The sequence below is a fragment of the Nicotiana attenuata genome, unplaced genomic scaffold (assembly GCF_001879085.1).
Source record: "Nicotiana attenuata strain UT unplaced genomic scaffold, NIATTr2, whole genome shotgun sequence".
Classification (NCBI taxonomy): domain Eukaryota; kingdom Viridiplantae; phylum Streptophyta; class Magnoliopsida; order Solanales; family Solanaceae; genus Nicotiana; species Nicotiana attenuata.
The window spans coordinates 265,381-283,551 of record NW_017670238.1 but is presented as its reverse complement, the minus strand read 5'-3'; the positions used below and the strand labels follow the sequence as shown (position 1 = coordinate 283,551).

General features: G+C 35.0%; 2 protein-coding genes across 2 annotated transcripts in view; both read left to right on the top strand.

Annotated features, from left to right (window-relative positions):
- Positions 1-2,252: 2,252 nt before the first annotated feature.
- Positions 2,253-10,823, top strand: LOC109236407 (GPI ethanolamine phosphate transferase 1). Its single transcript, XM_019402581.1, has 18 exons — positions 2,253-2,952; positions 3,049-3,246; positions 3,348-3,503; positions 3,710-4,003; positions 4,281-4,501; positions 4,604-4,678; positions 4,834-4,900; positions 5,271-5,596; positions 6,475-6,708; positions 6,808-6,995; positions 7,082-7,223; positions 7,312-7,420; positions 8,115-8,217; positions 8,312-8,501; positions 9,572-9,670; positions 9,762-9,820; positions 10,081-10,186; positions 10,452-10,823. The coding sequence occupies exons 1-18, from the start codon at positions 2,706-2,708 to the stop codon at positions 10,614-10,616; spliced, it is 2,979 nt and encodes a 992-aa protein (XP_019258126.1). The 5' UTR covers positions 2,253-2,705; the 3' UTR covers positions 10,617-10,823.
- Positions 10,824-12,516: 1,693 nt separating this feature from the next.
- LOC109236406 (protein arginine methyltransferase NDUFAF7 homolog, mitochondrial-like) overlaps positions 12,517-18,171 on the top strand; it is a 12,898-nt gene continuing 7,243 nt past the window's right edge. Inside the window, exons 1-6 of the mRNA XM_019402580.1 lie at positions 12,517-12,745; positions 12,862-12,938; positions 13,371-13,482; positions 14,572-14,654; positions 16,421-16,486; positions 16,651-16,751. Coding sequence (XP_019258125.1) covers positions 12,688-12,745; positions 12,862-12,938; positions 13,371-13,482; positions 14,572-14,654; positions 16,421-16,486; positions 16,651-16,751 — 497 coding nt within the window. The 5' untranslated portion in view covers positions 12,517-12,687. The remainder of the gene's footprint in view (positions 12,746-12,861; positions 12,939-13,370; positions 13,483-14,571; positions 14,655-16,420; positions 16,487-16,650; positions 16,752-18,171) is intronic.

Sequence of the window (18,171 nt, the reverse complement as noted above, 5' to 3'; positions counted from 1 at the left end):
TTCATAATTCCAAGGCCCAAAGAAAAATTTAATGCATTATTATTTTTAAACTTACTAGATAAATATATTTCTACATGTAAAATTTATTCGGCACGGTTTGGTATTTTTCGATTTATTTTTATAAAATAAAAAGCCTACCCTTATTAGCGGCGCGATTATAGATTTATATAAGAATCTACGGTTTCTTAAAAAGAAATCTAAAAGTCGGTTCGGTGGTACGGCTCGGTCGGTTTAGTCGGTTTTCGAATATCCATTGACACCCCTAATTAAAACTGCTAATTGTTGTGCCAGCTCAAGTTGCTCATATTTTCTAAGATTTTATTTTATTAACTCTTTTGATTGATTTTATTATAAATATTACATGATCTAAGAATTGTGTCACTTATAAAGAATAAACATTAACAAGTGGCATCCCAAATTTTTTATGCTTCCGTTGGTTCAAGTAAACAATTCTCCTTAGCTCATAAAAAAAAGTCATTATAGAATACTATGGTACTATTTTAGATTTTTTCATCATAAAATTTTAAGGAATATTAATTTTAAGGTATGGTGTATAATTTTTCCGTCTCACTTACAATTTTAAATTTTGCTAAACAGTGAAATTACTTTAAGACGAGAACAAGTTTATTACGTTTAGAAAGTTATTTATCTTTGTTGAAGTTCAGCTACGAGTTTTTTTTTCTTCCAATCTTTGATCTTCAGAGATTGAATTTTTCTAAATAACTATTTAGTTTAATTTACTTTAGGATAATTTAATTGCTTTATCTTTCTTTAATATTTATACTATTTGTGTATTGTTATTAATTGTTTGAAGTTCCCATGATGAAGAGGTCATCGGGTCATAGTCGTCACTTTTGCTGTATAACCTAATAGGCATAAAACTTTTGGTTAATTAAAAAGTTGACAAAGTTTAATCATTTGTAAATAAACCTTTATTTTGTATTATTAAAAAAACAAAAATAAACTATACGGAAATAATGGACAGACTTGCAGTATGATATGGTGTTGTTTAACCCATGTAAACTAAGTACTGCATATTGTGGCGCCAATGCACTATAAGATAAATTTACCTACTCTGTTCAATTTTTATTACGCATTCAAATATTTTTATTGAATTTTATTTTGAATAAAATTTTAAATATTTTGATCGATTTTTACGATCTTACTGCTTTGTTGGTACTAAAATACTTGTGTACAATTGATTTCAGGTATACTCGCAATGACAACTGAAACAAAATTGACAAACGAACGTGTGCCAAGTAACGTTTTAAAAAATATAATTTTCAAATAAAAGTCTTATTTATAATAGATTAATCAAAGTATTACAATGATAAATGTTAGAAAATCATGTTGTATCAATGTACTAATCGTATGTAAGCGCAAGACAAAAAAGTGACACTAATTGTATCCAAGATTCTTTTTTCGGATATTCTTTTAAATATTTAATAATTTTAAATTTTATTGCGCTAAAATATAATTAAACTTATTTTTCATTTAAATACATGTTACATTTGTTTGGTCGGTTTTCATACATAGTTTATATACTTACTGTAGACAATTCTTTTATTGAAAGACGCAATTTTCAAGTGCAATGCACGTATCTTAAAATTAGTCAATTTAAAAAACCTTACAACCCAATGCCTCAGACCCGTGTTCAAAATTGTGATAATAAGTTGACACCAAGATTGTGATAACAAGTTGACACCGCTAGTGCAAAATCTTGCATTCGTCACTGTATGCACATGCATTACTGCTTCCTCAATGTATGTTGGATTTCTCTCAGTCCATCACTAACTAAAGTCTCATTACTCAAAATATAAATAAATAGAAGTCTCTTCCATTACGGTTTACTTCTCTTAACATCATTTTTTTTTTGCGAAGCAAAAAATTGTCTTTCAACACAATTTGGCATTTTATGTCTAACATGGCCCTGTAATTTCCCAATGTTGGTCTCAATTCTTTGTTAATGTTTGAGTTATCTAATTTTGTTCAAGAAAATAATGTGAGAACCTACCATGAAGAAATACAAAGTTCCTCCCATATTTTGAATCTCAATTAGAACTTAATATTCTTGAATTATATGTAAAGAAGAACAAAAACAAAACAGTTCCACCTACTCAAAACTAGGAAGGATGCCAGTTTAAATCAATGTTAGTTTTGATTCAGATAACTGTTAGTTTGGTCATTAATTTTGGCATGATTTAAAATTTTAAATTAGTATTACTAAGAGGTATGCAAGGGTAAATCAATGTTACAATTTTCATTTAGGTAACTGTTAGTTAGATCATAAGTTTGTTATGATTTAAATTAGTAGTATTCCATCCAATAAAGGTTAATAGTATTAATTTAATTCAACAATTTTCAGTGAACCGATAGTTGAAAATCATAGTTTGCTTCTTTACTTCATTCAAAAGTTGAATCTTTCTCAATATTTTGGGTCATCCTTGAATAAACTATACAAAATATAGCCGCAAGATGAGCCTATAACTCTTCGCAGAATTGGTCAAATCACTACACTAATAACTGAGAATTCTTACACAGTGTTGCCTTTAACTAATCTATAAAATACTTTTTCGAAAATCAATTCCAAAACATACAAAACAAAAAGAACCGCGATAGATCGAGACACTTGAAAAAGTTTCGAAGTTTATAGTTATATAGACAATAGACGTTGAAGATTTGGTGGTAGATTTGATACGAAGGTCATGAGGATCGATGGGATCTTAGGAGTCGAAGACAGAGATAGTAAAAGATGCGCCATTAACACGGCTCGAAACAAGCAGAAATGGCTGAGCAGAAAAGAGAAATGGCTTGTAGTTCTTGGTGTGATACTTCATGCAGTGTACATGCTCAGTATCTTCGACATTTACTTCAAAACCCCAATTGTCCATGGCATGGACCCTGTCCCACCTCGTTTTGTTGCTCCAGCTAAGCGCCTTGTTCTTCTGGTTGGTGCGTTGCACACAACCTGCTCGATGAATTGGCACAATGCTAATTTCAGCTCATATTCTTATATATTTGCATTGAATTGTTTTTGATAAATTGCAGCGGATGGTTTAAGGGCTGATAAGTTTTTCGAGCCGGATTCGGATTCAGATGGAGGTTATAGAGCACCATTTTTGAGGAACATTATTAGGAAACAAGGTCGATGGGGAGTATCACATGCTCGCCCTCCAACAGAATCTAGGCCTGGACATGTTGCTATTATTGCTGGATTTTATGAAGATCCTAGTGCTGTGACTAAAGGTATAACTTTTGCTATATATATTTCTTAAAGTGCTTTAGAATTTGTCATTACTAGTTTAGGCAACTGCCGCTCAAACTCAAGAAGCTCAACAATTTTGCAGGTTGGAAGGCAAATCCTGTTGAGTTTGATTCAGTATTTAATCAAAGCCGGCATATATTTTCCTATGGTAGCCCAGATATTGTTCCCATATTCTGTGGGGCCTTGCCACATAGCACTTGGAATACGTATCCACATGAATTTGAGGATTTCGCTACTGGTGCGTTACAGTCTTCAATGTATCTGTTTTGATTAAATTTATCATAAATGCAAGTCACATGGTTATGTGATATTGAAAATGAAATTTGTTGTTCATACAGTCAATACATAGTAGTAGTGCAGCCACCGATGCTTTTCGGTTCTTGCAAGTCATTACCTAATCCCAGTTTATCAATGCTTTATCAATTTGACAGTGGTTATATGCAGATGCTTCGTTTTTGGATGAGTGGTCATTCGATCAATTCCAGAACCTCTTGAATAGGTCCAATCAAGACCCAAAATTGAAGCAGCTTCTAGAACAGGATAAGCTTGTTGTTTTTCTACACCTGCTTGGCTGTGATTCCAATGGTCATGCACATAAGCCCTTTTCGTCCATCTATCTAAACAATGTTAAGGTGGTCGACAAGATAGCGGAAAAAGTTTACAATCTTATGCAGAGCTACTTCAAGGATAATCAGACTGCATATATATTTACAGCAGATCATGGAATGAGCGACAAAGGTAGAATTTGCGGTCAATTGCTTTTCTGTTGTTTAATGGGTATAAATAGATCATTGACCATGTAAACATGCACAGAAAACAGCTTTTACATGATCATTTATTATATAGACTAGAAGTGTGCACAAGTTGAACTATTTCCATGATGGAAAATTACTTTTCACTTTCCTAGTAAGTGATGTTTGTCTTTAGTTACCGCGGATTTTTTACAAGGTTTATTCTCTGATTAAGCATCTACAGTGTAATGTAGTGTAATGACTCAGAGAAAATTCTGGTACAGGGAGTCATGGAGATGGACACCCGACAAACACCGATACACCTCTTGTGGCATGGGGAGCAGGCGTTGGGCATCCCTTGCCAATTTCCCACAGTGACCATCATGAAAATACTGCTGCTCGTTTTATTGATGACCATCTGCATGATACAGCAACACCCTCAGAATGGGGCCTCAGTGGCATGACGAGGTTGGATGTTAATCAAGCTGACATTGCACCACTGATGGTCGATTACCTTATCCTCTTCTAAAAGTCTTATGTTTGAAGTGCATTACTATCATATCAACTTCTTCTGAAGTCTGACACTGATATGATCCTAAAATTGCAGTCCACTCTTCTTGGTCTGCCATGTCCTGTCAATTCAGTTGGCAATTTGCCACTTCGTTACATGAATCTGAATAAGGTCAGTTGCTTTACTATTATGTCCCTGTCTATTTTGCATGGTATGACTATGTGGTGGGTTGGGAGAGATATAGTGGTTTGCTGGTTTTTTGGCACCATTGCGTTCTTCTTTGTATTAAGACTGAATGCTGGTCTTACAATCACTTTTATGTCCAGGCAGAAGAAGTTGAAGCTGTGCTAGCCAATACGAAGCAAATCCTCAATCAGTTCCTTCGAAAGTCACGTATCCTTTATTAGTAACTCAGATTGTATTTTTACTTATTTATCCCGATTGTTGTTTTTACTTATTTATCTCTCTTTTTGACATCACTCATCATACATGTGTATATTCCTAATTGTATTTTTGGTTACAATTAACGTCAGTCAAAATAGAAGTAACTGGTAGAAAATTTTGATAGAAGTAAAACATATATTAGAACTAAGACAATTTTACAATTTTTTGATCAGTATAGAGTAAATGTGATAAAACTTAGTCTTACGCTGTCATGCCATACTGCTTCATAAATGTAGCCAGGGGCTTGTCCTGTTTTCACCTTTTAAAAACATTAAAGAGAAATAGCTTAATTTTTTGAGTGTCCTTGACAAATATTTAGAGTTAAAGCAGTCAACCTCATTATTCTTCAAGCCTTTCAAGCCATTGGCTAGCTATGCATCATTATTGCGTCAAATCGAGCATCTGGTTTCTCTCAAAGAATACGAGACTGCAATGAAGCTGTCTGAACATCTTAGGAGCTTGGCACTTGAAGGACTTCACTATTTCCAGACATATGATTGGTTGATGCTGATGACTGTAATTACACTTGGCTATGTTGGTTGGATGATCTATGTGGTCCTCCATGTCTTGCAATCTTATACATCCCTACCTGCAAATATTTTTAGCAAGGAGCAATTACCTAATCCGAGAAGAAGTACAGTTAAGGTACCTGTTTTGCTCTATACGCACGTGCCGTAGTGTATTCTCCGTATGCTTTGCTTAGATAGAGGAGGGTTGTAAAAGGGGAGGTTTAAAAGAAATTATCTATCTGCTTGGTGTTTTGAGCATGATAGATCGGTCGGAAAAGGGGGGAGGAAATTGGACATATAAATGCATTTATGCGTGAAAAGTATATGTGTTGTGCAAAATTCAGCTAATTTTCTTTAATCCAATTCAGAGGTGAGACCGTAGTCGCTTTATCTATGCATTGTAAGTGGGACGGGAAGGCTCTCCACCAAACTTTAGAAAATTAGACTTATTAATGAAAGATAATTGAAATCTAAGGGCAAAGTAGGAGTAGTTATAACCAAGTGGCTTCTGGGCATGAATCCTCTTGCCTTTCTTTTTCTTTCAACACCGCAAAAGTTTCTCCTTTTTGCCAGGTGTTTCCTCTTTCTAAAATGTTCCATAACGGTTGCACTCAGATTTGGGACCATGTTTGCTTATATTATGTCTCTATTCTGCCTGATCTCCACGGCTATTGAATTGAGCCCTCATCTGGGACTTCTCTTAAGGGAAAACCTTTAAAAATTGAATCATCAGCGTCCTCTATTGGTGTATTCATTCTTTTCTTTATTACTATATTATTTTGGCATTACAAATTGGTGTTTTAAAACACGTGCCTTCGTACCAAAAAGAAGATGGATATTCTGGAGATTCAGTCGTACGGTAATACTAGAAAAAATTGTTATCCGACAAACTGATTTCCCAGTTTTCCACTTTCACTTCTATGGACTTTACAAACTGTATTTATTATGTATTTGATTTATGAAGCACTGTTCCCTCATCTGAATTGTTCCTTGCTTATATTCTTCCTTTGGCAGGTACATCTTTTAGGCGGTCTGTCAATGGGAGTAGTGTGCACTATTCTGTTGGTTGAACAATCTCCTCCCCTTTATCACGCATATGTCGTGATGACAATGTTTCTGTGGACACAAATATTTAGTGAATATCGATTTCTTAAGGCATTGTCCAGATACTTGTGCGGGAAACTTAATGATTACTATCTTAAACTCATTGCAACTTGTATTTTCTCCGTGATCATTCTTGAGCTTCTGGTGAGGCTCTCCACAGCTAATGCATGTTCCTTTAGGCAGCAGTGAATTTTTTTCTGAGCACTTTGATATTTTGATCATTATGTGTGATTTACCTTGCAGGTGAAAAGCTTCACCGAGAGAAAGCTGTATACTTGGTGTTTCTTAACTACAGGGGTTGCGGTTGCTTTTTATCTGTTTCGATCCTTACCTTGGAGATCTGGAGTACCAATCTTTGTATGGGTAGCATGTTGGTTTTTGTCCGCCTTTACTCTCCTGCCCCCTCAAATTCCAGAAAATACCCTGCTTGTGTAAGTAACTTCATGTTGATATCTTAACTTGCAAATCCACTTGCAGTAGGTTGATTGAATTCGTTGTACTGAACTTCTGTATGTAGAGTCGCTGGTGGTTTGATGATTATCGCAATTGGCATAATCCTTCGATATGTGGAACTGCATGCTAAAGATAGCATATATTGGCGTAGTCTCGCTGCACCAGACTCGAAGAAACTCAAGTTCCCCTTGCTCTTTCACTTGCAGGTCAGCCATGACATTCATGAGCAATGTTGTCTAAAATTATCTTAAACTTTCCAGATAGATTTTTGAATTTTTTTTCCACTTGGATTAGATCCTGTTGGTTGGCTTAGCATCTGTGCTGGTTTGGCTTTCAACATCTCATAGAACAGAGAAGCGGGAACTGCTAGTCCTACACCAACTGATGAATTGGTCAATCGCTGGTAGTCTTTTTTGCTTTTATCTGTCTGCCTATGTAGCTCAGTCTTACCTAGAAATATCCTGGGATGTTCTTTGAAAACAATTAATGCAACCTGTTACACCCATTTTTCCCTTTAATTGTTTGCTTTCTTTTTTCTCCTGCAATGGGATGTTAAACAATGAATCCTAAGTTTTGTGATTTTAATGTTTCTACAAAATTTTCAAATAATAGGCATGCAATCCACACTTACTTTGTAAGAATTCTGCTGCTAACACTATGTCTTCAGGTTCAGACAGCTGCTTCCTATGTTACTGGACTCTTCATCAGCATGGTGCCCCATGTCAAATGCGTAGGACATGAATTTAAGGGTTATACCCGAACAGAAGTCCATGTAACATAGGCTGCATCCTGTCATAAATAAATAACATTCTCTGAAGCAGACTATTTGGTAAACCTCTTAGTTTATGGTAAGGTATCACCTAATTGCAATAGCGCAATGCCCTTTGTTACGCTTGCTTTCATTTTCTGGCTCTTTTGTTTCATAACATACATTTTAATGTTGAATTTTCTTGAATGATGCTTCCCTGACTTGTTTTTCAGTATAAATGTTCCTTTCCCCTTTCACTGATCTTCAGCTTAAGTGAAGTTTCATATATTTTATTTTCTTTGTGAAAATTCCGATAACCCTGCGTTTATCATTTGGCTTTCTTCTTTAGGCTTCTCGATGATACTCCCACTCTTTTCAGCTGCCGGGCTCTTGCCCAGACTTACATCCATTTTCCTTGGCTTTGCACCTCCCTTCCTGCTTCTATCGATCGGGTATTCCATCATTTTTGGCATGGGCTAGGAGTACACTAGATTTTTATACCATATATGAGTCAGAGTTTGAATGAAGCTTCTGAATAACCTGCAGATATGAGGCTCTCTTCTATGGCGCACTCAGTCTTGCACTTATAGCATGGATACTGGTGGAAAATGCTTATCTCCATATAAGCAAGTTCAGATTATCATCAGCTCAAGTCAAATCCATGGAGGGTAACTTTAACCTTGCACATGATAATAGGTGCCTGGAGTTATCTGATATGAGGATCCCATTAGCCTTTGTAAGTTTTACGTTACTTGCAGAAAAAAAAAAATAGCGACATCATTTATAGTTTAAGATCTTGAGGTAAGGCATAGGGTTTTCCTTTGCACATTTCCAATTAGTTATATCGGATCTTCCTTGGATACTGTACATCTTCCTTTCTTCCTTGTTGGCATCATTTCCTTATGTTTTCAGTGCGATGTATTGATAATTAATCACCATCACATACTAAGTAGCACAGATAATTCTGCAGCCAGGAACAACTGGAGAGGCTTCACAATTCATTGTTTTTTAGTTTCAACTTCACAATTTCAAATTTAGCATTGTGTTTGCTCGCCTAAAAGCATGTCTACCTTCTCTGGAAGTTGAACTCTTGAAATTACTTGCATCCAACGTAATGTAACTCAAAAAGTTAAAATGACACATTCAAATCACTTGGTTCACTTTGCTATGCATAGAGAAGGAAAGCTTTGTATAGAAGATTGGGTGTCTTTTGTACTGACTCATATCTTTCTGTAGATTCTGTACTTTTTTGGTACACCTCTTGTAAACAGGAGTTTACCCATGATTAATAAAATTATACTTTACTTGATCAAGAAGAAATGAAATCTTAAAATACGGTGCATAGGGACAGCACTGTTTTTTTTTTGGAGGGTAGGGGGTGGGGGTAACCTTTTTCCTCTCCCGAACATGTTAGGGCGAACCCCTGAAACAAAATGATAAGATACCAACTTAAAGTAATTAGTCAATGAGGTTATTGTGAACATTGATAGCATATCAATTAATCTTCCTACATGTTACTATCTCAAAAAAAAAAAAATCAAGTAATCTTCCTCTATACATATCCAAAAAGGAATAGTCCTCCCTCTACATTATACTGCCTTTTATGTAAATTACTTTTGTCACTGGTCTTAAGATTTGTGAAAATTTTAGTTCTGAAGTGGTTCTGACCAGGCCCAAATTGAAGGGACCAAAAATGGAAAATAATAACACTTCCCTTAAGAAAGTCAAATCCTGGGGAGGAAGTTGGACCAGAGTGAATTGGTCATTCGCAATTGTGCGCTTCTGATGCAATTTCTGCTTTTTTAGATGGTCTTTTTCAACATTGCATTCTTTGGAACTGGTAATTTTGCAAGTATTGCAAGCTTTGAGATCTCCTCCGTGTATCGGTTCATCACTATTTTCAGTGTAAGTGAAATTGAACATCTTGTTTACAAAACCTTTTCCTTTATTTTCCTTTCATTTGTATATGGTGTTATATGAGATTTTTCTTTTGCAGCCTTTTCTGATGGCAGCGTTGCTTATTTTCAAGTTATTAATACCATTCATACTTGTCATGTAAGTAAAACTTGCATATTTTCCTCATTAATGATTCTGAACGAAAAACCACTGTACTTATCATCACCCTTGTGGAGAATCATTAGCAAACTGGGAAAATATTTTCATGGCTGATTTCATATTGGCTTCAAAACTCAATATTGGAGACCAAGAAAATCACTATTAATATGAAAGTAGGAGCATTTTGGAGTTTCTTGGTCTTTGCTGAGACAAGTGGTGCACTATGGATAACTTTTATTTGTTGGTGGGGCTAACTGCAGATGTGTGTTTAGTGCAATCACTAAATTGGTGCAAATTCCATTGTTGGGATGCTATTTTCTGGTCATATTGTGCTCAGATGTAATGACAATCCATTTCTTCTTCCTGGTACGTAGTCGTCTTATTCTTCATCTGGTGCAATTCTCTTATGTTTTTTCACCTGTAGTTCCATCCAATATGTTTTTCTGGGAAAACTCAGGAGTCCAAGTACCAATCTGTTCTTATTCTGTATTAATCTCTATCGGGCTTTTTGAGTTATCTCTTTCAGGCGTTCTGACTGCATTTTCTCCAGAAATATGATTCTGGGGATTCTTCATCATTAGGATCCATCTATTTGACTCCTGTTACTTGTTTTCTTTCTGATTGATAACAGGTCCGAAATAAAGGAAGCTGGATGGAAATTGGCAACAGCATTAGCCATTTCGGGATTATGAGTGCTCAAGTTGTGTTTGTCCTCATGTTATTTGCTGGTACAAATGTATTCACGAAAGACATCCTAGTTAGATCAGCTCAGCAGTTTTCTCGTAAAAAATTGTGATTCATTTGATGCTTCATTCTTTTCAACGTCTTTCTAGGTGGCAGTTTTGCTAGAGTAGCAATTAGTTCACACGAATCTTTATATTTGGCTAGCTAAGCAAATCATTCTTTCCGATGTCCCATATTTCTAGGCAACAAGCTTATGGTTCTTTCCAAAGCAGAGTGGCATAGTTGTTTCGAATGAATGATGATGAGATGATTAATTCCACTTGCACTTGAAGTAGTGGTAGCTGACTAGCTGCCTGCTTTGTTGGATTAAAATTGGCTCTTTGTTTTTTAATGGTTTCCCACCCGATAACCGCATTGTGGCCCGACTAAATTCGGATTTGTGCCGGAAAGTCCCACATTGGGGCAAAGTGCCCCCTAACAAAGGCGACTCCATATTCAGGGATCAAACCCGAGACCTCTGGTTAATGATGAAGGAGTACTTATCCCTCCGGCCTCCACCATAACTCTTGTTGGTTAAATAGGCTCTTTGTTACTTTTGGTTTGGAGAATGAAATCATTCCGGAACAGCAGAAAAAAAAAAATAGAAATGTCAAAGAAATAAAGAAGTTTGCATTTATTCTAGTGTTACAATCGTACAAAGAAGTATGGTAAATACTAAATACTTATCCACACCGGGTGTTTATACCAAACTATATTAATTCACTATGGTTAATTAATTTAATTAGATGAGAATGCATATAATTTACCCTGATTAAATGATTGAAGTCCATATGCAAGACACATGTCATGTATCTATCGATTTGGTGTAAACACCCGATGCGGATAAGTTTTTACCAAGAAGTATACCCCCCATAATCCGTTTGTTGAACACACAGAACTAGCTCATGGTCAATTCAAGTTTTATTGAGAGATTTACCCAGAATACAACCCATTAAATACTTATTTAAATAAGTTACAATTAATTTTAAAAAATTACATATCATACAACTTATTTTAAAACATACACTATTTATATTCCTAATATCTCTCTCTTGAGATTCTCTTACCTAAAATGTATCCTTATATATCTCTCCTGAGATTCTCACCCAACTACATATATGCTCCTTTTTCTTTTTCAAAATTTTTCGTGTTCTCTCTCTTCTAGTTGTGTATATGATTATAGTATATTTGATATACCATTACTATATGTCAAAACCTATATTGCATATTTCAAATAAATATAATATATTAATATACTCAAATACAGAAATATTATACCAGTATGCTAATATCTTATTAATCAATGATATATCAATTATTATATATTTAGTATCGATGAATATATCTTTCATATATATTTTTAACATATATGCAGTATACCATATACATATACTTAATTTTTAAACTTTCCTAGTAAGTCTATATAAGTAATATATTTTACATATATACAGTATACTATATACATGTGCTGCTCAAGTAGATCAAATGGTATATTAACTACTTATTTACTAGAGTACATACAAAAATGGAATAAGTCGATTAAGCTTTTGGTCTGTAGCAGTTTATTAATATTCTGTATAACCCAAATGCTATTTTTTTTTCTTTTACCCTACAAAAAAGTATATGATAAATTATGTTGCCGTTTTTCTTTTTACTCCCAATAGAATAGAATCATAGATCTAATTTTGTTGGGAAAAAATATCACAAGATAAAGAAGGAATCTGAAAGAACGAAAACATATCAAAATGGAGTACCTATCGTTGCCAAGGAAGGATGATTGGTTCATAATCACCATTTAACAAAATGGAGGATTTTTAGGGATAAATTAAATATGATTCATAGTCAATTTCCTTATTTACCGGGAAGGTAGCACACTTGAAAAATATCTTCTTTATTTATGGTTATGTTGTAGAATATGTTATTGATTATGAAATATATTATGATTTCCTATGTAATTATGAAAATTCGGCTAGACACTATATTTTGAACCGAAAAAATAAAAAACAGAAACAAATTCCTTAAACCCTCAAGAACAAGACCACAGAATAACAAAACCCTCCAAATCAAACCTGAAACTCAAAAATCAACAAAAAAAATCAAAACTGGTGAAAGATCCTCAAAACCCCTCTTAATCGTCCATTATTATGGCACCTCTATCGTTCTCTTCACGAAATCTATTCTCCCTCTTCTACAAACCCAGAGGTTATTTTTCTCTCTTTAGCTCTGTAAACAATTTTTTCCATTCTTTTCTATTAATTTTCTTTTTATAATTAGAATTTCTTCAAGATTTTCTGAAACTTACATAATTTTATCTTCAGTGATTCCTTTTAAATTTTTGGGTCAGCATTCTTCAGCTTTGTTCTCTACTCACATTGTTGGGGACACACCAATTCTTGTAATTTCTCTAATTCTCTTTATTACTTTTGTTGTTTATAATATATATGTGCATTTGGTATGCTGGAAAATATTTGTTTTTTGGAAAATGGCTTCATTACTCTTACTATATTTGTAAAAGAAAATAACTCTGCTAATAAGTGAAAATGTTCATATTTGTAAAAGGAAATGACCTTATTTTGGAGAAAAACACATTTTCAGTGTTCAAGTTAACAAACAGTGGAAAATTATTTCGTCGAGGAATTAAACAACAAAAACAGCAACTATGCCTCAGTCCCAAACAAATTGGGTCGGCTATATAAATCCTCACTTCTTTCTGATTTCGCGAACGAATTATTTAAAGAAAACATTTTTTCTGGCATACCAAACACACCCTTTAGTTTTATTTATTTATTTATTTATTGGCTTATGTTCATTTCTTGGTGATTTGAAGGTTAGGGATTTTATTCACAAGGCATTGTATGATCCAAATGTAGGGTATTTCTCCCAGAAATCGGCATCAGTTGGAGTGCTTGATAGAAGCATTAAGTTCAATCAGCTCCAAGGTAATTGGTGTTTCTTTTACTTTACTATTTTTTCATCTATTTGTGAATTCATTGGGATTTATTGAGTAGTAATTCTATGTAAGTTCTTAGTAATGCAAGGCAGATGCTAGATGACTGCCTAATATGAAGTGCAGTCAATCAATAACTACACCTTAATCCTAAATTAGTTGGAGTCAGTTATATAAATTCTATGCATCCATTTTGCCCTATTCAAGTGCAACAACAACAACAACAACAACAACCCAGTAAAATCTCATAAGTGGGGTATGGGGAGGGTACTGTGTACATAAAACTTACCCCTACCTCGGAGGGGAAGAGAAGGTTGTTTCTGATAGATCCTCGGCTCATGAAAACGAAAAGAGACAATAGATCAGTAACAACAACAGAAACCAGAAAGATAATACCAGCATCGTAAGAGCCAGAAAATAGATGGGAAAGCAATAGCAATAACTAGTAATAATGGCACGATATTATGAAAACGGAAAAATAGTACGAACACAACATTAATCATTAGCAGTCTAAGACAAAACACTATCAGACTAGCACGAAACTATTCAAGTGCAATGAAGAGAATTTGTCATAGTTTAATTATTTTCTGCACTTTGTCATCCTAGAATACTCCTCCTTTATCCGAGCTTGTACTAGATATGGATGCATCGTCTCAGGCTTTTACTGTTATAGCAGTCTATACTTTCTTTGTCTAGCTGAAAAAACATTTCATCATACTTGTGTGCAAACTGAAAATAAGGAAGCAGGAGATATGAAATATTATGATGCACCCAAGGGTGTTGTTTAGTCATCAATGAAGTGGGTTGAGAACTTGAGGTCTCAGGTTCAAATCCCAGCGGAGGCGAAAATACTAGGTGTTTTCTTCTTATTGTTGAAGCTTTGGTGGACGGAGTTACCTGGTACCTGTTGTTGGGAAGGTAGCAGGTATCTCATTTAATTAATCGAGATGCGTGTAAGCTGACCCCGACCCATGGTTATAAGAAAAAAAGATATGAAATATGATACTTTCAGTGGCATGATTGTAGAATAAAAAAAAAGTTGTCCTTAGAAGATGGAAAATATGATTTTTGAATATTTTAGGTAGGAAAGCATACATGAAGCATTTGGATAAGATTTACAAGCAGAGTGATGTTTCATGGTTTACTCCAGTGGAGCTTTTTAAGGTAATATACTTTCTTTTGTCCTTCTAAATGTAATTGCTTACCATATGTGAGAAAATTATGTAGACTATTTCTTAGGATATTCTTGGAATAATTACTTATAATGATGTATGATGACGTCCAATCCTATACCTCTTAATGAAGCGTAGCACGGTCGTTAGCAATAATAAACCCAACAAAGGTTGGGGTCGAATCCCACAAGGAGTAGGTGTGTGTTAGAGTGTCCAAATGCGTGCAAACTCGATGATTCTTAATGCAATCTCCAAACAAAAAGTGGTTGTTCAATTATATCTAAAGTTACTTCTAAAATTGCTATGTAAACTAGTCTAGGAATTTTATCGAACACTAAGAATGCAAGTAAATATATAGTTGTAACAAATAAGAGAAAGGCGCTAGGATTGTTTCCCCTTCGTGTAGGCTATGTTTTTGTGTATACAAATGTTCAATTCTAGTTAATTAAGCATGTGTTATGGCCTCAATTTCTATTCCACCAACTTAATGTCTTCCAACACTTAAGAGGTTTTTTGCCCCAAGTTACTCTTCCAAGTCAACTAAGGCTCAATGATGAACAATTGATTAGCCCAAGTAGGATTCACACTATTCCTAGTTAGATTTCATTAATCAAGTGATTAACCCACTTAATTCCTTGCTAATTACCTTGTACCTAAGCTAAGTTCCACTCTTCCAAGTTAGAACAAGCAAAATAGGCATGGATTTAGTGTTTGCAACCACAAAATCAATCAATAAAGCATGGAGTAATTAGAGAACACAAAGCTTAATCAAATATAGAACTAATATTAATAACCCAAAAACATAACCACACTTAGGGTTCACAATCCTAGCTTAACAAACTTAGCCAGACATATTTTGAGAAGGAAAATACAAAAAGAGATGAAAATCTAAACATAATAGCTAAAGAGGAAAGAAAGATTGTGTAGAACAATGGTGAAGTCACCCAAATTCCTCAAGAAGAATCCCAAAAGCTCCTACACAAAGTCTCCTTGCCAAAAAGATGCCCTAGAATGACTTAAAATAGCTATATATACTAAGTCCCAAAAGTGGACAAAATTGCCCTGTTGGGCCAACCGTGAGGTAAGCCGTGAGATGCAGCTGAACCGTAACGAATTCTAGAAACTTCATTTCTTCAACTCTTCAGGCTTCTCTTGAACCGTGTCCAACGGTTAGAGCAACCGTGCCAACGGTTGGAGCAACCGTGTCCAACGGTCTGCCTAAGTCTTTTTCAACTTTTCTCCAATTTTAGCTCTAAAGTGATGACTTCTTGCCCATTTTTGATATTCTCCAATTCCAAAGTTCTCACACAACTTCAAAACCTGAAAATACACCATTCAAAGCACAATAATCCAATTTATTCCAACAAATGGAGCATTAAACTCTATCAAAACATAAGAACAATTAGCTAAAAAGCTAACGAATCAATGTAAGCAAAGAATAGTTACTTACCTTATTACATAGACCTAGACTCCAATGTGAGGAGCCACTCTGTATATTGCCAACAACCGAAGAGTTTTTCTCTCTTTCTTCTTGTTTCACTGTTAAGCAAGTTATGGACTTAAACTCTCTTGTCATGCGTTCATTTGTTATGTTCCCCAGAGAACTTTATTTTTATTTTGTAGGCACTTTTAGTTCAAGTAACCAGAAGTCAGAACATTCATCAATATGGGTTTTTTTTCATTGCCTTTTTATTAGTTTCTATTCTGTATTCCAATTTACTTGTTAGATGCAATCATGTTATATGGAATTCTCTGCAGCCTTGGTATGCTCATGGGATCGCTGAAGCCATTTTGCGTACTACAAACCTATCTGTTCCACTGAAAGTAAGTTCGTTAATGTCTAGAGAATGTAGCTTCTTAGCTGCATACAATCTGTTATTGTCCATTGGAACTTATTAATAGTGATTTTCTCTGTTTTTCTTCTTAAAGTTTGACTTAGTTGATGATTCATTCACTTGCTTTACATTTTGGCTGTCTTTTGGATGTAGATATATGAGATAGGTGGTGGATCAGGAACCTGTGCGAAAGGCATCCTGGATTACATAAAGCTAAATGCACCGACAAGAGTTTATGATAATATCAGTTACATGTATGTGATAATAATGCTCGTAGTGCTTTACCTAATTGAGAATGCCGCACATGATGAACTTGTTTGCATGGCCATAGAGCTACAGAGTAAAGCATTTGTGCAAATTAGTTATGAAATAGAGGAACAATAATTTTATTGAGGTACCTTAGCTAATTGATAATGTTTCATATTTGAAGTAAAAGTGCTTATAAAATCTTGCACTACTCCATTAACGGTTTTAAGGTTTCGTTGAATGCTCAGATTCTTTCACATGGTGTTAGAGCAGACCTTTAGCAAGCACTTCTACACGTAATTCTAAAATTCAACATTACTTATTAGATTTACTAGGTTTTTTGAAGTAATTATTGCCATTAAAAAAATCCGCATTGAAGTTTGCGGATGAATTTTAGAATTGAATTAACACATGCGGGAAGGTGTTGATTATATGATGTCCCACATCGTATAAAAGGGAAATTGAAGGGGTATAATGATCTTTGTACCACTCCACCTGTTGGCCTTAAGGTGGGGTAGATGCCATATTTTCTCAAAGTTCTCTAGACTCTGGGGAACTTAGGGAAAAAGTAGCTCATTGATCTCCGCTTTAATTGTCTAATGCAAGATTTTTTTCTAGACTAGATACATGCATTATTTTCCTGGGCATTTAGTGTCATGCTTTTCTATTTTTTTTTTTTTGACAAAGTAATAAAATATTATTAATGGTCATTTTTTCTATTCTTTTCATGAGTACGATTTTACTCCCTCTTTCTTCAAAGACACTTTTTTTTAATTAAATGGTATTGTGCTTTTTTAAATCTAATCTCTATGCCATATTTTGTTATTAAAAGTATGCAATGCTGTGTTCTAACTACTTGGAAGGTCTAAAAAATATGACTTAGAAGTGTAACTCCTTAGATTTTGAGAAGATGATAGCAAGTCCAAGCTTGGGCGATATCAGTTCATGCCTTTTGTAAAACATATTACAGTCAACTTTAGAGTTAAGCAAGAAATGGCACCCAAGGGTGTAGCCTAATGGTACTGGTCAATAAAGTGGGTTGGAGAACCGTGAGGTCTTAGGTTCAAATCACAATGGAGACAAAAACGCTAGGTTATTTCGTCCCATCTGTCTAAGCCTTGGTAGACAGAGTTATCCGGTACTTGTGTAGGTGATAGGTAGCAGGTACCTAGTAAAGTTAAGGGTGTCTAACGGGCCAGGTTTAACCGTAACCGGCCCGGCCCAGACCGGTTAAAACCAGAACCGGCCCGGACCGGTACAAAGGGGGGCGGGTGGGCTGGGTTAACAGGGTAAGGAGGTTGGTCCGTTTACATTGGGGCAACCGGTTAACCGGACCGGTCAAACCCGGTCAACGGTTTTTACTGTACAACCGGTTAACCGGCCTGGACCGGACCGACCCAGACCGGTATAACGACTACTAATTTTTTT

Bases quoted from the DNA above. Each gene is read 5' to 3' on its own strand.
- LOC109236407 (XM_019402581.1), top strand. From the start codon at position 2,706: ATGAGGATCGATGGGATCTTAGGAGTCGAAGACAGAGATAGTAAAAGA. The intron at 6,709-6,807 runs GTGAGGCTCTCC...TTTACCTTGCAG, and splicing joins TGATCATTCTTGAGCTTCTG to GTGAAAAGCTTCACCGAGAG. The intron at 10,187-10,451 runs GTACGTAGTCGT...GATTGATAACAG, and splicing joins CAATCCATTTCTTCTTCCTG to GTCCGAAATAAAGGAAGCTG.